This window comes from Neolamprologus brichardi, chromosome 16, assembly GCF_056152115.1.
Source record: "Neolamprologus brichardi isolate AB-2024 chromosome 16, ASM5615211v1, whole genome shotgun sequence".
NCBI classification, from domain to species: domain Eukaryota; kingdom Metazoa; phylum Chordata; class Actinopteri; order Cichliformes; family Cichlidae; genus Neolamprologus; species Neolamprologus brichardi.
In genome coordinates, this window is record NC_142119.1 from 32,788,478 (window position 1) to 32,813,112 (window position 24,635).

Consider the following 24,635-nt stretch of genomic DNA (forward strand, 5'->3'; position numbering starts at 1 on the left):
GCCATCGAACTCATTTTACTTCACAGATCACACACAGCCCAGTTTGATGACTGATGCAGTCAGCGAGGCATTAATTGATTCACAAGACCCAGGAAGACACACACGTATTCGTGTGTTGTTGGTTTTTTTGTCTATTATTGTGAAGAATATTCAACATGTTAGTATTGTTTCATGTAGCACAACTTTGAGTTCTCTTTTTGAGAAAAAGGACAAAACTGTCTAAAGACTTTTATAAGACCAAAACAGCTGTGAGACCAACAGTTACTACTGTGACCATTTTTATACTGATACTGATTAAGCTTACCTGCTTCTCTTAGAAATTTTACAGCATTTAACGCCCTCTGTCTTTTAGACTGGTGGCTGAACTGGAGTTGGAGTGAAGGGTTTGGCCGTCTCAGCCTTAAACCACAGAGCTTTACTAACCAGATGGATGTCTGGTTACTTTTTAAACAGAAATGATGCACTTGATGTGGATTTAATATCTGGAACTCTGATCGTGTTTGTCAGATCCCAAATCTTTCTCTTTATGTCTTTTTCAGTCCCACTTTGTAACAGTTCTAGTCTGTTCTTAACACACAGTTTGTTTGACTTTGCTCTATTAGCTGTGAACACTGTGTAAACTGTGTAGGACAATGGAAACTGATGTTAGGTTTGGCACCACCTCGTGGAGTAAGAAAAGACTACATTTGTGTCAGTGCACCCACATTGCAGGGATGAAGCCTGCATGTGTCATCAGTTAAACTTCAGAGCTCTGCACTCATTTTGGGGACAAAAATCAGGTATCCATAATTTATCATAAAGCATCAGTTCCAAATCCGGTCTGATGGTAGGTAAGCTGTACTTATGGTGAGGGTAAAGAAATAAACGCACATCTGTACAATGCCATCTGAGATGATGGAAACAAGACTCTTTCTTCTTCTGTGTGCATGTGTCTGCTGGTGTGGTAACAGCAGCCCGAGTTGTGTTCCCTGTAGCTGTTGCAGTCAGGTGGCAGCCCAAACCTCCATAAATAATAGGTGTTATTGAAGTGCTTTATCACTTTGATGTGTCCCCGTGAGACTTCATGGGTTGGAGCATCAGGTCACGTACGTGTGTTCTTGTACACAAAAGTTCTTTTCATCGCTGCTAATGCGATCGTCATTGAGAATCATCTTTTTTATGCTGTCTGAGCTTAAGAGATCAGTCTGTAAGGGTGCAGATTGTTTTTGGAGCAAGGGCAAAGATTAAAGAAAGAAAGAAGATGTGCATGTGACAGAAGTTACTTAGGCCAGTCTGCATTTGAATGAGCGTATTGTCTAATTGCTAATTAAACATCAGGATAGTCACGATCATTTACCGTAGATACAGTGCTTGAACAGCTAATGCTTTAACCTCCTAAGACCCAAACTCTTCCAGAGCATGCATTTTTAATTTCTCTTTGATATTTGGGCATATTGGGGCCCGATGAATGTAAAAACAAAGAATTACCAGCTTTTTTTTACCTTATTTTTGTTTTTAAGAAAAATAAGAGCCACATATGAGGATATTCGTTTAAAATTTTGATAGAACAGAGGCAGTATAATGTTCTTGTAAGTGGATATCAGGCCCTTGTAGAGCAAAATTGAGTATTTTGGTCTAAATAACCCAAAATGTGATGTCCACATATGTGGACGCCAGGTCCTAGGAGGTTAAGCTAATGCTGCATCCCTAAACTCGTGCTTACCTGTGAAGAAGTTAGCCTTTATGTAATTATAAATACAACACTGGATTCCAAAAGCAGGAGAAAAATGAAGACAGAGCTTTGATGTCCTGTTTTCATGCGACTCACTGGGGAGTATGCTGCACATTAGCAGCCGCTAAGCTTGGCTAACTTCTCTCCGCGGTCATGAGTGTAAAGTTACCGTCGAGCTAACCGAGTGTGACCTGGCCTGTTCGGGGAGCGGGCAGTGGTTTTCTGGTAATTGGGGCTCTGCTGAGTGGCCGAGTAACAACAGGAAGAGAAGTGACAGCTCCCACTGCTACCACTAAAGAGCAAGGGGGGAAACAGTTGGAGGCAGTGAGGTGGAGAGGAAGTCACTTTGGGTTTGGAGCTTATTGCTGCTGTAGAATAGCATTAGGCTCTGCAGTATTTCTACCCATCCCTCCATCGTGAGAATTCAGACGCAAAGGGTAGCAGTTCAGTTAATGGACTGTGAAAGACATATAATTACAGCCGTACACATTTCTACCATTTCAGCCTGAACCGCAGCTACCTAACCAAAGGTACCGTGTGGGGAAAACATGCCTACAGGTTCGACTAATTTCAAGCAGCGGCGCCTCCAGCTTGGCCTCACTAAACACAATTAGCAGATGGAAGACGTGCAGAGTCAGGCCTGGTGGCGGTGCCGCTGGCTGCTGCGCTACACTGCAGGGCTGCTTGTGAGCTTTATAGGGAAGCTGATAAAAAGATTTCAGGACTGTGAGGCTAAGTCAGCAAATTGTAATGTCCAAAGTCCAGAAGCAAGAACAGGCAAGTTAATTTTTTATTTATTGTCACAAAATAGTGAAGAATAAACCACTAAAAATAATAAACCAAATTTATTGGTTTATCATTTTTACATTCACAATTCTAATAGAGACAAAAACAGTCACATTGAGCAAGTAAGTACACTCCTACATTTATCTTTCAGTTAGTCTCAGGTTTTCCAGATTAGGTGTCAATGATTAGAACATATTTAGGGAGGAACCTTTCCGCAGTGTTGGGGAGTAACGGAATACATGTACCGCCGTTACGTATTTAAAATACAAAATATGAGTAACTGTATTCCGTTACAGTTACCGTTTAAAAAGGTGGTATTTAGAATACAGTTACTTTGTTGAAATAAATGGATTACACGGCGGTACTTCCCTGTTTCATATTGTCGCGGGTCAGGACTGTTTGGGTTTTGTTTGACAGCTACGTTCTGTTGTTCCAGGCGGCAGCATTACGGTTGCCATGGTTACAGGGTGACGCTCTCGCTCTGCGTGTTTCCTGGGTGAGAGAGGCCTTTTTGTTGTTGTTGTGCTAAGCTAATAGGCAGAATGCTACAGGTATAGCTCTAAAGAATGTAGCATCATAGGCAGTGTAGTCCGTGCTGCAGGGAGAATGGACTGCCATACCCGTTATGTGTCTGTGAGCGAGGGAGGGAGAAAAAGGAAAAGTACGAGCTGTCATCGAGCAGAAACGGGAGCTGGAAGCATGTAAATATAATAATAACCACTGCAGCCAAGAAGAGAGCCTGACGAGCCCAGTTGTAAGTAAGCTATTAAGACTCGACTGTACACCGTGTTCGTGTTTTCCTCTGAAACAATAAGTTCTGTTGGAGCAGCCTTTCAACGCCTCTCTCTGTCTCTGCTAGCAAAGTTGACCCAGACAACAAAGTAAAGCTAGTTTTCGGCTACGAGCCCGACACAGAACCCACCGTATTAGCCAGAGGTCCCTTTACTACGGTTCGGAGCCGCGGACCTTCAGTAACAGTAATAAATCACAGCAATAGTACATTCATGTAGTTGTAAACAGCATGATAATATATTAAGTAATCCAAAATATTCAGAATACGTTACTCTCATTGAGTAACGTAACGGAATACGTTACAGAATACATTTGGGGCATGTATTCTGTATTCTGTAATGGAATACATTTTAAAAGTAACCTTCCCAACACTGCCTTTCCGACTCTATGACATCAAGGATTTGCTATTAAATTGCAGATTGTCATCATGTAAGAACCTATAGGGGAAAAAACAAAGAATGCTTATGAATCTGACAAAGGATTTGAAGACATTTATTATGCTCTATGGAAAGTTATCTACAAGTTGTGCAGATTTTGAAAGGAAATTTTCGAAGATTTCCGCAGCAAAGTCTGTAAAACAATCTGCATATCCGCAATATCTACAAAACCTAAGATTTACTAACATATAAAAAAATAAATCATTATCTTTTTGCGACCATCTAGAAATATCAGTGTGTGTGTGCTGCCGCAGGACAAAGCAGCTCGGCTGATTTCAGCAGGCCTTTATTAGTTGTTTTCCAATGCAAGTCTTTTATTGTTTTGGGTCCACAGCTGTTCTTTGCTGTCTCTGTTTCCCTTTTCGCATTTAAAATAATATTTAGTATGGTTGATTGTACCGACTTTCAACAAACAGGACATTCACTGCTGGAGGTAGAACGGCTTAGGAGCAATTGCCTCACCCTCACCGGCTGGAGGAACTTCAGTCATGGTGGCCATTATGTTACCTGAAACTTTTTCTTTTTTCCACGGTGTTCCTGATGGGAGTGTACAGGTGTCGTGTTGCTGCCACTGAAGTAAAGTAATATCCTCCGGCTTTTAGCAACCAGGCCAAAATATGCACTGACTGAGAGATTATGTAAGAGGGCTCTGGGGTAAATGTCTTACAATAATAACAACAATAATGTTAATTGCACGGCAATAAAACAAGGAAAACCAGCATTACAAAGTGTGTTACGCCAGCACTTAATACACATAATACAATACAAATGTACAAGTACAAGTCTCAATGTTTCCAGCCTGCTAAGATATCCCCAGACAGAATAGTGTAACTGGATCTACTCTGATGATAAAAACATGGAAAGAATATGGAATAATTAGAGGAACTGACCTTATGTTTTACGTATTCTAATTGACTTAAACAGAAGAATTAATTTGGTTATGCACACCTCACATAAGGTGGTTCTGGTGATGCCTGACCGGATAATACGTCTTTAGTGAACAGGCAGCAACATACATGTATGCAGCAAACAACAGGAAACACATTTGATGTTCACCGTCTTTATACAAAAAGACTTTAATAATGTTCAATAATGAAAACGTGTATGGTTTGCAGAAAAAAGGAATAAAAGGAAAAACAGGAAATTAAGAAAACTGTGGTGGAGAAATAGAAAGAAAAAGGAAGAGACTAAAGCAGAGAAGCAATGATGGCAGAGACTGGAGGAGCTGTTTGTTGTATCCCAAATCTTATAAATTTCCACCATGAAATCACATCATGCATTCAAATCCTGTCTTTAAATAGTTACTGCAGACATTTCAGCATTAATGTTTTAGTTTCCCCAATAATAAACAAGGGGAAAATATTCTCTTTACAGTGTGCAGTTATGACTGAGGGATTTTTTACCGCTCTCGGCATGTGACACATGCAGAACGTATTGTTTCTATGAAGCCTGCACAGCTTATTTCTTATTTATGACCAGGTAAGCTATGCACATATTTAGTTAAATGTTTGTTTTAGGCGAGGGATGCAAATCAAGCAGTATATCAAGAGCTTGTGACTGTTGAGCTTTGGGTAGTGACCACGAGACTGAGGATGCAAGCGGCAGAAATTAGCTTTCTCTGAAGGGTTGCTGGCGCCTCCCTTAGAAAGAGGGTGAGAAGATCAGTCATTCAAGAGGGGCTCAGAGTAGAGCCGATAGTCCTCCACATCGAAAGGAGCCAGTTGAGGCGGTTCCAGGGCGCCTCCTGGGTGAGGTGTTCCAGGCAGACCCAGGACATGCAGGAGAAATATCTCTCGGCTGGCCTCGGAAAGTCTTGGTGTTCCCCCGGACAAGCTGGAGGAGGTGGCTAGGGAGAGAGAGATTCTTTGCTTAGGCTGCTGCCCCCACCACCTGGCCCTGGATGCTTTTTGAGGATACTGTAAATTTATCTTTGATTTTTAAATTGTGCAATCGGTCTGATCTGTTGTCCTCAGTTACCACTGCAACAATCCCCGATTGTGTTCGGAATAACCGTAAAAAAAATGTACTGATCTGAAACCAAAGTCTCTGATTCTTCTTCTAAAGAACGTCCTCTCATAATTTTTTCCCCACGTCTGTGTGTGTGCCCTTAATCTTGTAAAAAAGGATAAAACATCAAATCCATGAAGAACATTTTAGTCCTTATAATCCAGCGTTGTTTACTATTTCCTAATATGTAAAACTTTGTCCTCTTCGAGACCGTAGCATCTAGTGCAGCGGTCCCCAACCTTATTATGCCCGACAATATTTTCACGGACCGGCCTTTAAGGTGTCACGGATAAATACAACAAAATAAAACTAGTACCGGTACCGAAAAAAAAGAAGATTTATTCATAACACACGTGAAAAGACCCAGGAAAACCGAGTAAACGATAAAAACGATAACAAAATAACGCTGAAAACCGATAAAACCCTGAAAACTATACATTTCACACCTGAGCCTCAACTCTCACGGACCGGTACCAAACAACTCACGGACCGGTACCGGGGACCGCTGATCTAGTGCATGATCTGCTTTCTAATCATTGTCACAAAACTAAAGATCGGTAAGAGTTCATGTTGAACTATAAGGAGCCAGTCATCACCCACAGTAAAGATTAAGTGGTACTTAGGGCACTGTCTCTTGTGCATACTTATTCTCCCCTTTGTTGCTTTTGTATGTTACCACCCACTGTTCCATCTCATGCTATATCAGGAAGAGGCCTTGCTCTCTGCACCTCTGGGTCACTGGGGTGGGGAGGGACTGACAAGATCTGTACATTGTAAACAGATTAAGTACTTTAGAAAAAAACCTCTTTGCATTACTAAACAAATAAATCATCATCTGACATGATGTGCAGTGTGGCAGGCAGGAGCGGTGGACCCAAAATGCAGGACTCAGACACGGAAGTAAAACTTAAAGCGCAGGAAAAACCTCTTACTTAACTAAACTCACCAAAAGACAAACAAAACTCTGGACAGAGGAACTAAGGACTGAAACACTGGAACAGAAATACTAAACCGGAGCAGGAGACCAAACACACAGCAGGTTGAGGGTGAACTGACGTTAACGACGCGACGAGGAGCTCAGGCAGACACGCCGTATAAATACACACACCAGGTAATCAGGAAGTGGCACAGAGGAGGGGATGCAGCTGGAACTAACGGGCATAACGAGACAAACCTAGAACGGGAAACTCACACTCACCACCTCGGGGACAGGACACAGAGGAAAGACACAGGGAGGGATGATCGGAACACTAAACACACGACTCAAACCCTAAGAACAAATACAAAACAGAATAAACTAGAAAATAATAATAGTAAACACAAAGCGCTGGGTCACCGACCCTGGACCACGACATCATCAGGGAGTTTTCTTTAATTCAATTCAATTCAATTCAATTTTATTTATATAGCGCCAAATCACAACAAAAGTCGCCTCAAGGCGCTTTAATCACATCGGTCATTTCAATTACGTTCTGTATTCTTCTGCCTTTCTTGTGAAACACATAAAACCCCACATTTTCAGGATAGTTCATATATTTTCTTGAATAAATAATAAACATTCTCAGTCTATTATTATTAGTGATGTACTAGATACAACTAATTTAAATCCAGTCTTACATTTTTGGCCCATCGGCTACTTTTTTTGGCTTGTGTAAAGGTCTGTGTCCCACTGGAGAGCTTTGTTTATTTATAACTAAAGAGGGTGAAGCAGTTCTGCTTCCCTTTACTTATCTTTGACGAACATGATGAAACAGGCAATAGTCAGTCTGTTAAGTGAGTGCCATAAGAAACCCAGTATACAGTTTTATTTGCAGAACCCAGTGCCATGTTAAATGACTTCATAGACCATTACTGCTACACTGAGAAGCAATAGGTTTTCCAGATAATATTCCATTTGGGTTTCTTTTCTACTAATTGTTAAATGTAAGTGTATAACATTTACACCCAAAAGCTAGCCAACATGAAGCAATTGCTCAGGTGATGCTTCTGTGCATCCTAATAGCAAATCATTCATTGGGTGCTCAGTTTCAGCTACTTTAGCTCGGTCACAGTCACTTCAAACCTGCAAGCTGCTTTGCAGCCCAACTCCACCACATGACTTAATGTCAAGTCTGTTGTCAACGCTGGCCAACAAGAGACAAGACAGACAAACCAGTCCACCTAATTCATATCACTGCAAATGGAAATAACATCTTCTCCTGACTGTTGTGGTTACATGTTCTTAATTAGATCGCAGTGTAATAACCAGGGCTGCACATAAGTGGTCCGCAGGTGCGCATTCGCTGTCAAAATAAAAGACGCGCACCAGATAAGAAGTTGCAACGCGCGTTTGCGTGCATGAGATTTTCTGGAGGTGGACAAACATTTGTTTGGAACTCTTAAAGATGTCGAAGAAGCTCCTTTAAGCAATTACTGTGGTGTTCCTCCACCTCCAAAGAAATGTCAGAAGGAGTCCGAACCACAAAAGAAGCGCGTATTCTCGGAAAAGTGGTTGCAGGAGGTGAGCTGGCTTCAAACAAATGATGAACGCACAGAGATGTGGTGCGGAATATGCTGTGAAAATCCCACTCTAGCAGACAAAAACAGCCTTTTATATGTACGCAAACGTGCGTTGCAACTTCTTATCTGGTGCGCGACTTTTATTTTGACAGCGAATGCGCACCTGCGGACCACTTATGTGCACCCCTGGTTATAACTTTAAAACCTGTAGCACATGTCAGACTTTCCTGTCTTTCTTTCTTCCATCCCACAGTCACCCGCTTTCCTTCATTAACCGTCACTACCCAATTAGATAGACCTGTGCTGAGTCCAGACACATCGGTCAAGTGTCTGGTTTCACTCCACCTCCCATGCAACAGTTCACCGAAAGCAATCAATTATTCTCAGAAATGTGTACCCCAGAGAGGGAACTCTTAATCCTTTGCAGCCTAAGACCCAAATTGAGTAAATTTAGGAATTTTGGAGCTGGAGTTCATTAGAACACGTTAGCGCTCTTGACATATGAGCAGTCAAGAGAAAAAGGTAGCATGTGAACAAAAACAAACTGGTATAACGCTTAGACAAAATGAATTTCACATACCCGAAATACACTCACCTCAAAGCAACCACAGGGCCAGTCTTGGCATACTGTACAAACACCATGTTCTTTCGCCTGTGTAACAGCCACTTACCCTGTGAGATTCATGTGAGCTCGTTCGGTCTAAAACATTTCTTTATTTATAGCATCCTCTTCTCCTTCCTGGAGGGTCTTAATTTGAAAAGCTAATTGTACATAGTCGGGGAAGTGATTAAATCTGCTCCTCATAACGTGAAACAATGACAACGCTTCTTGCCTGCAGGTGTTGTTGCACAGCTGAATATCGGATCGCTGCAGACAATGTATGAACTCGTACGTGATTGTGTTTATATCAGAGGCAAAAAGGCGTAAGTTGTAACCATCATGAATGCATTAAGAAAAACATGATGAGGAAAAGCCCAAAAGGGAAAATAATGACAAGCACAGCGTTTGATAATGAAAACATGGGCGACCGATTGATACTGATTAGACAAACTGAAACATGACGTGTGTGCATCGTTGCATTAGTAGACATGAAAGGCTATGTTACCAGAAGACTTGGCAAAACAATGAAAATACTGCTTATATAAAAGGAGTGAATTTAAGTTTACATTAGAATGTATTTGATAAAACACATTGAAATTAGAGATGGCACGATACCACTTTTTTATGTCTGATACCGATATCATAAATTTGGATATCTGCCGATACCGATATGAATCCGATATAGTGTTTTTTAATCAATAAAACGTTTTTTTAATATCTTGCTGCATTTTGTATAAGTTCATACTCAAGTTTAAATAAATAACAACACTAAAGCTATTCTGTTATACCTGTATGTAAAAAATACACTGTGCCCAAAATATTTCATAGTTCAGCAACACTGATCAATCTAATAAACTTAAACCTGCTCCATCCTCCCTATTCTGGTATTTTAAAGAGTACTTAGCAGAAATATTAAGCAACCTGACTAATAGGGTTGCAAACTCCCAGCAAAAGAAAATAGGGAACCACCCCCCCACCTCATGATGCTTAATCGACATAATCAACTTTAATTTGATGCAGGGGGAAAAATTCACAGAAATAAATTATTTTTCAAGAATAATTAAATAGATTCAACATCTTTCTTCAACAGAATTGCAGAATTCACAGATGGTATCTTCCCAAAGGAAAAGGTACTGTAGCTTACTAGGGTATATTAGACTTAACAGTTACTATATACAGTAATAGACTTCTATATATTTTACATCAGATTAAAACTTTGGGTGTAAGAGTCAGATAATTATTTATTAAAAGCTCGACATTTTAAATGAGAATAAGAAAGAAAAGTATGTCTTTGTGCCCCCTTTTCCCTGTTCATGCCCTATCGGCCCCCCTGGCTAAACTTTGCTAGATCCGCCCCTGCACAGTTAACAGCCGTCAGCTGCGTAGAAAAAGATCCTGGTGTAGAAAGTAATATTAAATAAATTGTAACAACAGCTTATCAAGCTTAAACGTGCTGCTGTTGTTCAGCCGCTGGTTTTGTCTTTCTGGTGCAAAGTGGGCCAAAAACAAAGAAGAGAGACGGACTCGCGACAGAAAAGCCGATCAGCTGATCATTGATCAGTTTCACGATTGAAGTAGCAGCAAGAGAGAGAGAGAGAGAGAGAGGCAGTCGCTCCATATATCGGTTGTTAAGCTTAAGGTGGGAATGCTTTACAAACATTCAGAGATGAACTTACACACTTGCTTTACTTCTCTCTGGGAAAACTTCCTCGGAGATGAAATGCTGGTTTGGTAGCGAGGCTCCAAATACACACAGCCGCTCTATCACGTGACGCATACTGCTGCGACGTGCTACGGTTATGAGCCGAGTTACGCCGTGTAGCAAGTTTTGTGAGGTGCTTTTTTGATATTTAATGGATCGGATTACATTTTTTATTTCTCGCCGATATCCGATCCAGTAATTTGGGTCAGTATCGGACCGATACCGATACGTAATATCGGATCGGTCCATCTCTAATTGAAATATGTCAGGAATATGGAGTCTACCTGTGAATCAATGACTGAAGAAAACATGAATATTCACAGATAAGTATGAAAAAACCAATTTCTCCAGAATGAACGACCTTGAATGATCTCGCATTAATCTGCTTTTACTTTTTAACCACATTTTTCTGCACTGTGATGTTCCTTTAGGCTCTGTGCATTTGGTACGGCAGCACAGTTTTATCATAATGTAATGACACATGTTCTAATAAATTATAGGATTAGTCTGAGGTCTTTATTCCCCACCTGACCAGGACTTACAGCACAAGTTGTTTTCCAGTCCTCTGCTGTGAAATGAAGATTTGGAAACTAAGTAAAGTGAACTCTCTGACATACAGGATGTTTACAAGTCTAGTAAGTGACTGTGCATACTGAAGTAACAATTCGTTTTTATAACGACTTTAAATATTAGCATCTCCTTTTTCTGGAGTGAAAAACCTGTTATGCCATATGGGACTGTTTTTTTAACATTTAACACTTCCTCTAATATTTTCTAACACCAGATTTTAGCCAGATTTTTCATATTTCAGTCAGATATTTTTAACAGAAGATTAGTTTAGCTTTCCTTTCAGGGCGTTATTAGCTGGCTCAAGCCCATGCGTGTCATAACGTGTACATTATACTGCATGTTTATATTGCAATAAAAGCAGCGTAGTGCAGCGATGTCAGCTTCAAACGTTGCAGTTTGGATCAATCAGAAATCATCTTTTCGGGGCGGGTAAGAAAAACACAGTGTGCATCCTTTTATTCTTTCTTATTTTTCATATTTTTCTTGTTGAGGCGAAGGCAAAGTAAGCAGTTCTTAAATCACTTATAAAGAAAGCATAAAAAAGGATAAAAATGAATTTGAGAGGCCCTGCAGGACTTGGTCTTTTGAGCTCTGCAAATCTTTGCATCAAATTGGGAACGACTGTCATAATAAAAAAAATCTCTGAATAAAAACTATTTATATCCACTAAAATCTGTTAATGCTCCCCTCCTAGATTAAAGCAGGAGATAGATGTGTTGTATTTTTGAAGCTTAAGTGAGTGTTTGTTACAGCTGCTGCAAGAAAAACCCTGCTAAGCAGTATTGTTTTTTGCAGCACACGAGTTTGAGTAATGAAGTTCATCACATGTTTCACCCCATGAGGACATCAGAGAATAACTACGCTCATTGAAGAAAGAAATGTCAAGCGTGAAACGAGACTTTCTGTGGGTTACGATGTTTCACAGAACAACTTCAGCTATTCACAAGATTTTTTTTCGTGGCTTTTATCTGAGTGTACGTGAGGCCAATCTCGCTGTCTCCCAGAGCTAAAGCCGAGCCTATTACTGCCTCTATCTGCCAGCCTGGCCTCTTTGTCCTCGTTTCTTTCAGTGATTCAGCCTGGTGAGATCATCAGCCCCGCTGTTGTGCCAGTGTCAGTAGAGTAAATGCCTCAATCGCAGAAAGGCCTGTGCTGTATCATCTTACCTTGTTCCCAGCTAACTTTTCGCAAGCTCAGAGTTACTCCACATGTATTAGACACTCTCTCTCTCACACAAACGCACACACGCAAACGCACACACTTTGCACAGACCTCATTTAAACTCCAGATTAAAGCCATTGTATTACACATGACTGTGCAAAGCCCCCTCAGCCGCAGTCTCACACCTTTCATCTGCATCAGTGGTTCCAAGGTACAACTTGAAATCTCTCGTCTCAATTCATTTGAACGCTTTGTATTACTTTTCTTTGTGAATTCAGTAAAAACAACAGCTGTCAGCATTGGGACATATTTTGAATTGCATATAAGTAAACAGAGTGTAGTCTTACAGAGCTTTATTAGTAGCCACATCATCTGTGTAGTTTGAAAACTTGTTGTGAAATGACTTTATCGTCTAACTCATCCAATCATAATCTGATATATAGAACCTTTTGTCTCAATGACAGCTCAGTTGCCGTCCACCAACTATTTATAACACATAAAAGACTCATGCTGTTGAACTAGAGCCACACTGAAACACAGACAGAAGTTCTTACCCAAGCTGCGAAACTGCTTCCCGTCTGTCATCAACACTTGCTTATCCTTTTCAGCGCCGCAGCTGACATTTGTCTAGAGGTGTGGTATACGCTGAACACGGCTGACGCCAGTGGTCACGCTCACGCTCCTGCGGGCATTTTAGTGTCGCACTCGTTGAACTGCGGATGGAACATGTGGGCTCAGAAGGTTTGAAGTTGGCCCGAGCTGCTAGAAATCAAACATGGAGTTGTTTTTAGGATAATCTATTCCCACAGTGCTGATTGCAGTGAAGCCGTAGGTCAGTTTGGGATTTGTCCTGAACAGTGTTGGTCAAGTTACTTGAAAAAAGTAATCAGTAACTAATTACTGATTACTTCCCCAAAAAAGTAATCCCGTTACTTTACTGATTACTTATTTTCAAAAGTAATTAATTACTTAGTTACTTAGTTACTTCTTAAAAACACGATTTACAACCTGAATAGGTGATAAAGCGATCTTTCAGCCCAATTCTACTTTTTCTGCATAATCCATCAAACAAAATGTAATCAAATGGAAAAGTCTCTTTTTAAAACTTGTTTTATTAGTTTTAATCTTTTAACTTTATGCATCAAGCAAAAATTTAATTATCTGCAACATTCTCTGACTGGAAGACATTTGTTTAACATTTAAACCTATTTTCTGCACATTCCAGCACATAAAATAATTTATTTTTGTGTGTTTACACTCAGTCTTTCAAATAGATGCAAGTAAAACACAGCAGAAAATAAATAAAGTCAAAGACTAGCGGTCCTGTTGCTCTATTTTCACCTGTAAAGCAGGAGTGGGGTAGGCGGAGGTTTACCCTGGTGCAGGCGTGCCGCAGCGGTCAGTGGAAGAATCTGCAAGTTTCTCTGTGAGTTTCCCATTACGTTGTAGCTACTCGGTGCTTGTTTAGAGTTTTCTTCCCACGCACAACGGACACTAATGTTTTTGTCACTTTTTATGGAATCAAACTCAAAGTAAGGTCAGTACTTCCACGCTTTAAACGCTGCACGCTCATACTCTCTCTGCACTCGATATATGATCCATTGTTGATCTGCACACAGTTGTTGTCACGAACGTCGCACTCGCTTACGTCACTGTCATGAGACATTCTCGCAAAAAAATCACGGTTTTAGTAACGCAGTAACGCAGCGTTCCTACGGGAAAGTAACAGTAATCTAATTACTGTTTTTGCAATAGTAACGCGTTACTGCCCATCTCTGGTCCTGAATAATGCTGACCTTGCCACCGGTGGCACAGAGATTTGATTCCCGGTAGTCCTCTGACTTGTTCAAACAACAAGAGCTTATTTAGATCACACGTGGAGCAGCAGCAAAGCGACAGTGTCGTAGCTACAATGGCAGCCTCGAGGAGGGTGCAGTAGAGCTAAAATTATGCTTTCCAAATGCTACGTGAACAAGCGTACTCCTGTCGCTCTTGCTTTTGTATTTCATTCCTGTTTCCAGCCTACATCCTGACAGCTGAATTGAGCATACTTTCATATTCTCATCAACATGCTCGACGTACACATAGTTGATATTTGTTTCAGTCACCCTGCAAGTCTGTACAAGCCATTAGTGGTTTGCAAAAACATTTCCACATATCTCCAGAGAAGAATTATTTTAGCTTTCACTGGATTTCAGTGGATTTATACTTTGTAGTGAAGTTCATCACAGGGATGTGAAAAGCAGTACTCAAAGATACCCTTTGCTCATTTTTGTTAGCATGCAGTATCTTGTTTTTCTGCCTCTTCAGGTAAAAGTGGGGTCAGCAGGGAAATCACTTCAGTAAAGAGAATTCAGGGAATGAGAAAAAGGCTTTTCTGAATGAATTCTGTCTCTTTTGTCTTTGTGTTTCTGCAGCATCTTATTTGCGGACATTGAGGGTTTCACCAGTCTGGCATCGCAGTGCACAGCACAGGAGCTGGTGATGACTCTCAATGAACTGTTCGCCCGCTTTGACAAGTTGGCAGCGGTAAGGATGTAATCACTTGCATGTATATGTAAAGAGCTGTGCAAACGTCTTTTGCTAGGAAAACGAGAAATAGCTGCAGCGATTCATTGGAAACTTGTGCAAGCATACATGGAAGTATAATATATATATAATATGTAAGGTCCTACAAAGCTGAACCCACAGTGGGGCTCATTGCCTGATTGTTGGTGAATGCAGCCAAAGTGCTTCGTCTCTGATGTGACCTCTTCGTCTGTTTGTGTGTGTTTAGCTCACCCTCACCTCTGACTAAACAGACACTGACCTGCAGGTTTTTATGTGTAAACAACACAGAGGAAAGAGAGCCGTGTAATCTGGGTGATAGCCTCAAACAGCTCCTGCCTGTGTTGTTGCAAAACGTGAAGAATAAAAATGTAAAATATAGCAGGACAGATAAATGCATCAACGCACACTTCCTATAGATATGATAAAAGAAAAAAGTTTCTTTCATTTTGAGGACAGTTTAAATGTATCCAAATTCCAAATCTGAAAACAGTAAAGAACTTAGAAAAGCACTGATATTAATTAACGGCTAATTTCTTCTCTGCAATCAGACAGGACCTTCTGTTAATTTCGCTGTAAGGAGACAAGGAGCGATGAGAGGATATGTAGTTTTCATCTAAGGATGTCTCATACAAATGCTACACTTTGACATAAAAATAACTGAGGCCCTTGAAGACCGGCCGTTGGAGCTGGGGTGTGTTTGATTTCTCTGTGCACTTCGTCACTGACAAAGAAGGGAACAGCCCATTATATTTGAGTAGACAGAATATCAACCAGAGAGTCCCTCACTCTCTCAAAAAAAAAGGTGAAAGTGCTGCTGTCAGATTAAATCAAAATCGAGCTCTTCAGCATCAACCTGACCCACTGTGTTTGCAGCAAGAGAAATGCTGTATATGACCCACAGAACACTATGCCCACAGTCAAGCACAGAGGTGGAAACATTATGCTTTCTACTGTTTTTCCTGCTAAGAATACAGGACGACGTCACCGCACGGAGCGCCCAGCGGACAGGGCCATGTACCGTAAAATCTTGGATGAGAACACTGAAGTCGTGGATGAGTCTTCCAGCATGACCCAAAGTGACTCAAAGCGTACCATGGCAACAGTGGAGTGGCTAAAGATGGTCATAGGGTGGCCGAGCGAGTCTCCAGACCTCAATTCTAAAGTAAATTGTGGAGCTAAAGCTTCCAGTTGCCAAACAGCAACCAAGAAATTTAAAGGATTTGGAATATTTCTGTAAAAAGGAGTCGGCCAAAAACCGTCCTCTGTGCAAACCTGGCGACCAACTACCAACTACACAACTAAGTTTTGCTTGGGGATCAAATACTTATTTTATATAATGTACTTTTTTTCTGGATTTTTGGTTGATATTCTGTCACTCTCTATGAAAATGAAACTACAACAAAAAATTAGAGACTATTTATTTATTTGTAAGCAAGCAAACTTCAGCGGGGGATCAAACTGTTTAAATACTGTGAAAGCAAAAGTGTCAAAATTTCCCAGCTTCCCCAAAGATGCAGTCGGACACTCATACATTCTCTGGTTAATGTATTACTAAAATATTGGTGGTATAGCGCTTAACAGCATCGTTCTTATTTTTCAGGTCTGCATTCATTCACCACAATATTTCTAAGCGTGTGGAGACAAAGGAGGTCCTGATACAGAAAACTCAGAACAAATCAAATGCAACTGCAGCCCTCGTGCTCAGTGATCACAGTGTTCCATTAAAAATGAATGAAGCTTTCAGAGAAAAGCATCAGCTTTGATGCTGCTGGTGCGGGCAAGTTCTAACAGAGACTCGTACTTTTCTGCAGCTGGCCTGAAAATCATTATCGATTTGGTCAGTTTGGTTACAGGTGCAAGAGCTGCATGTATGTGTGGTCCACAGTATTTAGACACCAGGAATTAGTAAAGTAACCTTAGAGGCAGCTGGAAAAGGTCATTAAATACATAGTGAATGCTGCTGTGAACACAGACGTGAGCGCAGAGTTCCAGTGTTTAGAAAGCACACCATAACATCTGTTTTATGTCTGAACCGCAGTTTCATAGACGGCACATTCAGGAACATTGATTTTTCTTTTGTCTTAGACAAAAACATCTTTGTTTTTTCAGCTAAACCTCAATATATACCATTTGTTTCTAAAAGGTGAAAAGCTCATTAATATTTCATAGTGAAATGCCAATAACGGCATTGTATACCAGACAGGTTGCAACTGACACTTTTAGGTCCATGCCAGAGGTACCTTGTGTCTCTGCAAACACACAAAGACACACACAGCCGCACGTCTTTCTGTGCTTCTTACACAGTGGAGCTCATTGTAGTTTCTCAGTCCCATGTGCTAGAGCGATACTCAGGTGGCCATCATGAGACACTATATTCTCCTATCCCTTTAGGATCAACAGACACATGCGCACACAAAAACAAACACACACACTGTTAAATGATTCTAAAAGTTAAAAGTTTTAAGGCAAATGTGAGGCATCTATACTTGGTTATTGTGGAAATCCTAGTTTCTGAACTCTGTGGAATACCAGGATTTCTGCATTCATTTAATAAAAGAGAATTTAGGAAAATTGACATAAGTGTTGGAATGACAAATAGATAATTTTTTGAAAGCAACTGACCCCTTTATCCTGTCTTCCTTCTCTCACCCCAGCCAATCACAGCAGATGGCCCCGCCCCTCCCTGAGCCTGGTTCTGCCGGAGGTTTCTTCCTGTTAAAAGGGAGTTTTTCCTTCCCACTGTCGCCAAAGTGCTGCTCATAGGGGGTCATATGATTGTTGGGTTTTTCTCTGTATCTATGAAGCGCCTTGAGGCGACTTTTGTTGTGATTTGGCGCTATATAAATAAAATTGAATTGAATTGAATTGAATAGTCTCAATAATGGTCTCAATAAACATGTGGATCAAAGCCTTGTCAGGCAAGTTGTTACAACAAGTTTTACCAAAAGAAAAAATTCTCAATCTCAGGCTATTTCTTCTTTCATCTAGTTTCATTGTTTTGTTTAGTTTTAGCTCTAAAAATCTTGGCGTGAACTTTACATAGCATTGTAGGGGAAGCAGGGGAGAAAAATAGAAACAAAGAGACCATCAGAAATGTGTACTAAAACATTTTGGTATCATCACATCACAACTTTATAAAAGATAGTTGGGCAGATTTACAAACTACAAACAAAATCTTCAAAAGTGTAAAGCATGGAGGCTAATTTCTTTCCTCGGGGAGTTCCACTCACATGAAATCAAACTGATATTAAGATTTTTATTTTTATTTATTTATTTATTCTGTCAGGGCAGCAGGCCATCACCCAAAGCTTAACAAATCAAGAGAAAGAAAAGGATCATTTGTGGAAAATCTGATCTTGATCTAAATCCAGTGGGATGATTTAAAGATGACTGTTGAATGTCAGAAGAAACAAACAAAATCATCACTGTGCAGTTAGCGGTCACAGGAAACAGCCGATGGACTTTTTTTTTACCCGTGCATCTAAAGATGTCTAAAAGATGAACTTTGGGGATTTTATTAGTTTGATCACATTGATTTTGTCAGTTTTTGTTTCACTAATGAAAAATAGATCACATTTATAAATAATAATGCACAAGTCCCAGTAAGGGGATGAAGAAATTTAGTACCAGGTTTTCATAGCTTCTAATAAGGTGTCTTCTCCTTTTCATGAATATACAAACAAAACATTGAGCTGGACTCTGGTAAAAAGTTTTATATTTAGGATTAAGTAGGAAATCATTCTATCAGTGCAACAATAACTTTAAACATTATTAGTTTATTGAACAGGAAGTCTTTTGTTATTTGTTATAATTTATCAGTCATATGATTTGACCTCTTACCTCAGTTCTGTCTACTTGAGTTAGTTGGAAACTACTGAGGTATTTTGTCCACTGAATTGCAAGATACTATAGTAAAGTGAAAGATGAAGAGAGGATATCATAAGGTGGATCCAGTTATAGCTGTGTGTCTTTGTTTCACTGGCTCCCAAAGGTCTCCCTTGAATTGCATAAAAGTGAACTAACTCTAAAACCCATTGCAATAACATCTTCATTTTCTAGGATACCTCTCCAGTAAGTTGCTCTTTCTTGTGCTCATGCTTCCCGTGACAGGAGAACCACTGTCTGCGGATCAAGATTTTGGGAGACTGCTACTACTGTGTGTCTGGTCTGCCAGAGGCGAGGGCCGACCACGCCCACTGCTGTGTGGAGATGGGGCTGGACATGATAGAGGCTATCTCGTAAGTTGCCCCCTGACTGTAAAAAGGCATCTGTGGCTGCAATTAAAATGCTTAAATATGTGCACATAGCAGACAGAGGTGGAGCAAATGAATAAATGGATGATTTCCAGATGCAGTTTTAGTTATATTTGATGTTCCATATACAGGGTGGGTCATTTATATGGATACACCGTAATAAAATGGGAATGGTTGGTGATATTAAAGTCCTGTATGTGCCACATTAGTATATGTGAGGGGGCAAACTCCTCAAGATGGGTGGTGACCATGGTGGCCATTTAGAAGTCGGCCATCTTGGATACAACTTTTGTTTTTTCAATAGGAAGAGGGCCATGTGACACATCCAACTTATTGGTAATGTCACAAGAAAAACAATGGTGTGCTTGGTTTCAACGTAACTTTATTCTTTCATGAGTTATTTACAAGTTTATGACCACTTATAAAATGTGTTCAATGTGCTGCCCATTGTGTTGGATTGTCAATGCAACCCTCTTCTCCCACTCTTCACACACTGATAGCAACACCGCAGGGAAATGCCAGCACAAGCATCCAGTATCCGTAGTTTCAGGTGCTGCACATCTCGTATCTTCACACCATAGACAATTGCCTTCAGATGACCCTAAAGATAAAAGTCTAAGGGGGTCAGATCGGGAGACCTTGGGGGCCATTCAACTGGCCCACGACGACCAATCCACTTTCCAGGAAACTGTTCATCTAGGAATGCTCGGACCTGGCACCCGTAATGTGGTGGTGCACCATCTTGCTGGAAAAACTCAGGGAACGTGCCAGCTTCAGTGCATAAAGAGGGAAACACATCATCATGTAGCAATTTCAAATATCCAGTGGCCTTGAGGTTTCCATTGATGAAGAATGGACCCACTATCGTTGTACCCCATATACCACACCAAACCATCACTTTTGTTGTTCCAACAGTCTTGGAGGGATCCATCCAATGTGCGTTAGTGTCAGACCAATAGCGGTGGTTTTGTTTGTTAACTTCACCATTCACATAAAAGTTTTCCCCATCACTGAACAAAATCTTCTGCGTGAACTGAGGGTCCTGTTCCAATTTTTGTTTTGCCCATTCTGCAAATTCTGTGCGCCGATCATCCTCGTTGAGATGCTGCAGTAGCTGGAGTTTGTAAGGGTGCCATTTGTGAGTAGCTAATATCCGCCAAAGGGATGTTCGACTAATGCCACTCTCCAGTGACATGCGGCGAGTGCTACGCTGTGGGCTCTTGCTGAATGAAGCTAGGACAGCCACTGATGTTTCTTCATCAGTGACAGTTTTCTTGCGTCCACATTTTGGCAAAACCAACACTGAACCAGTTTCACGAAACTTAGCAAGCAGTTTGCTAACTGTAGCATGGGAGATGGGTGGTCTCGTAGGGTGTCTTGCATTGAAATCTGCTGCAATGACCCGGTTACTGCGTTCACCAGATATCAACACAATTTTGATCCACTCCTCACATGTTAACCTCTTCGACATGTCAATGTCTGTCAACAAAGAGAAACTTGTAAATAACTCATGAAAGAATAAAGTTACTTTGAAACCAAGCACACCGTTGTTTCTCTTGTGACATTACCAATAAGTTTGATGTGTCACATGGCCCTCTTCCTATTGAAAAAAAAAAAGTTGTATCCAAGATGGCCGACTTCTAAATGGTCACCATCCATCTTGAGGAGTTTGCCCCCTCACATATACTAATGTGGCACAAACAAGACTTTAATATCACCAACTATTCCCATGTTATTACAGTGTATCCATATAAATGGCCCACCCTGTACTTTGCCACAACGAATAACATCACTTTATTTCCAGAAACCATTAAAAACAGTTTTTGACCATGTTGTCAGCTGTTGTCAGTGCCTCTTTGCAACTTCACAGTCAGAAATATTCTCTGTCAGTTTTTAAGATGATTATTGTTGAGTCAGATTAATAATCCTCAGATTAAGCTAAATGTTTGTGGTTGTCCTTCTTGTTGCAGAAAAATTAAATACATTTGCTGTTAAAGAGCAATTTCACCCAAATCACATAATTTTTCTTCGTAGCATGTGACCTTGATTTCAGTTTTATGCAGGCATTAGTTTATGAAAGTTATGATTCCCAAAGTGCTGGATGACATATATGGACATTTATGAGTTTACGGACAACTCTGTCAAAACGATCCGGTATGCATGTAGGGATTAAAATGATGAAACAGGAAGTTGCTTGCAAGCAAAAGCAGAGATATAAGATGCCTGGGATACCCTAACATCAACACACTGGTGACGAAAAAGCTTAACTTGTAAATTATCTCTTAAAAATGCTATCTGTTTTTATTTGCAGGCTGGTACGGGAGGTGACTGGGGTAAACGTCAACATGCGAGTGGGCATCCACAGTGGCAGAGTGCACTGTGGGGTGCTGGGGCTCAGGAAGTGGCAGTTTGATGTCTGGTCCAACGATGTCACGCTAGCAAATCAGATGGAAGCTGGGGGCCAAGCAGGGTACGTCTCTCCAATGATATTCAAGTTCAGACTGCCCTACTCTAAAAAAAGTTGGGATGTTGTGTAAAACTTAAAGAAGAAAAATAATCGAATCATCTGCAAATGTGATAAATCTGTTTATGTTGAGAAAATGTGGCATGTGCCAAAGTATTAGTTCATTTAACATTTGTTAGGAGCAAAACGTCTAAAAACATTTACCACTGTGTAGCATCCCCTCTTCTTTTAACAACCGTCTGGGAACTGAGGAGGACCAGCTGGATTTTACCGGCAGAGATTAAGTCTTTGGAACTGAGTGCTGATAACAACATGGAGGGTTCCTCTCCTCTTTCGCCGAGAGGATGTGGTGTCACTGTTTTCCTAAGAGAATTTCAAATTTTGATTCATCCGACCACAGAACAGTTTTCCGTTTTGTCTCAGTACATTTTTAAGAGAAAACAGCAGTGTTTCTGGATGTTCATATGTGGCTTCTTCTTTGTGTAAAAACACTTTAGCAAGCATGTATTAATAGGACGGGTAACAATGCCTCCTAAGCCCATGCAGTGATTTCATGGTTGTTTTTAATGCAGTGCTGAGGCCTGGAGATTGCAGGCATCCAATATGCTCCGATATCCGATATTGCACATTGCTGAAGCTTTGCTCATCCTCACTTCTGATAAACTCTGAAGATGTTCTTTGATAACCAGCTGTTGCTTTTTAGTAACACTTACATTTTCAGCGTTTTTGTTTCCCCTGCTCCAACTTATTTTGAGATGTGTAATGAAAAATGTGCTAATATTTTTCACGTTTATAATATCTCAATTTAAACATTTAATGTTTTATATTTTCCACTATTAACAAAAGCTGGGTTTGCCAAATAGAGTTGTAACCAATTTTGCTAAAACTGTTATATTTAACAGCCCACAGAGTTGTAGATATGAATATACAGTGTCTGAATAATCAGAGTGTGTGTGTGTGTGTGTGGTTCTCATTTTAGGCGCATCCATATAACTAAAGCCACTCTGAATTACCTGAATGGGGACTATGATGTGGAACCGGGAACAGGAGGAGAAAGAAATGCCTACCTGAAGAAGAACAACATAGAAACCTACCTCATTGTGGGCTGCAGTCAGAAAAGGGTATTTCACTTATTACTGTTTATAGTACAAATATATACATCAAAAATACATTAAAGTGGTTTAAAGTGGCATTAACTGATTATTAAACACGAGGGGGCAGAAAAGAAACTCTGTGAGCTGTAATTTATGGCTTATAGTGGGACACATTATTATTTATTCTTATGGCTCTTATGTCTTTTTACTCCTGTTTGACATTTAGTAGCTGCAGAATTTTTCAATAATAATTTTAAATTTCAAGGAAACCCATTGTTGACCTATATAATATAATCAATTAGCCTGACACGATTTAAAGATGAGGTCGAGGGTCAACAGCACACGTCTGTCAAGGTTGAAAAAGTATAATGTAACATCCCAGAATTCCACTGATTCACCGTATGTGACGTTTCTCTAGATCACAGAATCTGAAAAACTGATCGTTTTATCGTCTGTGTTATAAACCGGGAATCTGTTTCGTCCAAGAGTGAGTTCGTCTCTGCTTCGCTGTTTGTTTATGACCAGACTTTTATCAGCTGTCTGTCCTCCAGCATCATCACAAGCTGCGACTATAGATAGCATATCATGTGAAGTGATATTGTCTTCTTATTTTGCTGCTCGTTGCTGGGAGACAGAAGGAAGATTGTGCAGTCTAATTATTTTGGTTACTTTTATCTTTTCTTTCTTTTTTTATGTGAATACATCCTGGAGCCAGGATGCAGATCTAGAAACATAAGTAAAAAGAAATAAAATGACTACAGATTACCATCTCAGGAAACCAGCTTTTAACACCAGAAGGAGAAAAGGAATCTTTTTCATCAGTGTAACAGTTTTACACTCGGTGGATGTTTTTACTTCTTCTTCTTCTGCATTTAGGAGAAGATTACCCTCTGATATTTTTCTGATATAGATTGGACCTGGGCCACTTCCATGTGTGCACAAATATAATATGGTTTTGTCTCCTGTGTGATGTCAGTCCAGGTCATGTAACTGTTACATCAGCCGCCTCATCTGAATGTCTTGCCACGAGAGTCTCGTTGAAATCGGACGTAGTTAAAAGTGGCCCTCGACATTTGAATTATTTGGATGAAATCTTTGTCGGTGAAGCCATTCACATTATGATCCCACCACTCCTGGCTCGAACTCCAACATCCACACACACACCTCTTTGTACCAAAGTAGCGGCTATTATGCTACAAAGAGCCATAATGAAAAATGAGGCTCTGTTTTCCTCCCCTGCCCTTCATCCTTATCATCATCTGCTTATCAATTTGCTGACTTCCCCTGTTTATTTCTTTTATTTTTTCTTATTTTACTTGTTTATTATTAACAAGGATGATGTGCATTGTTATAAATGTATCAGAGCTAGCAAGGGCTAATCTAAAACAATTCCAATAATCAACTGTGACCAAACACAGAGAACGTCATGTGACATTCAACGTTGCTAAAAGGATTTGCTCATCTGCCTTCATATTTTCCTTTCTTAATCCATAGGGTTTAAATATGATGTGGACCAACCGTTGCAGCTGTAACAGGAAGGCTTATTAGTGTGTGCTTATTTTTGCATTTAAATACTCTGGGAATACCGTAAAAAGAGGGTTTATTTTATGTTCCCCCATCCTCAGATAGTGTCAGACAAACAAACCTACATCAATCAAATAAAATTCAGGAGCAAGGCTGAGTGAATTTCTGTTTACATAGACACCAACAGATACTTGATTTTTGATGATTTGTCCCAGTTAATTGCTTTTTTTAAAGAAACCGATTGCATGGATTTCCAGATTCACCACTTTCATTCACATACTGGTAGCAGATGACTCCGTCTTAAGGCAACATTCATGGCAGGTTTTGGTGACAGCGTTGGCACGACTGATAATCATGCCAGCACTGTGAGATAACGTTGTCTTATTGGATAGAAGAGATATTCACTAAGTATATAATTTGCAGTTGATAAAAGGTGATAAATCCTAATATATGTTACACATTCTCGCAAAATGTGTGAACTTGT

At 40.2% G+C, this 24,635-nt stretch overlaps 1 protein-coding gene across 2 annotated transcripts in view; it reads left to right on the plus strand.

Moving 5' to 3' along the window:
- The window catches only part of adcy5 (adenylate cyclase 5), a 113,262-nt gene that overhangs the window by 60,616 nt on the left and 28,011 nt on the right, over window positions 1-24,635 (plus strand). For both annotated transcript variants that reach the window (XM_087830220.1, XM_087830221.1), the window contains exons 4-7: window positions 14,684-14,795; window positions 18,927-19,054; window positions 21,381-21,539; window positions 22,513-22,654. In XM_087830220.1, coding sequence (XP_087686346.1) covers window positions 14,684-14,795; window positions 18,927-19,054; window positions 21,381-21,539; window positions 22,513-22,654 — 541 coding nt within the window. The remainder of the gene's footprint in view (window positions 1-14,683; window positions 14,796-18,926; window positions 19,055-21,380; window positions 21,540-22,512; window positions 22,655-24,635) is intronic.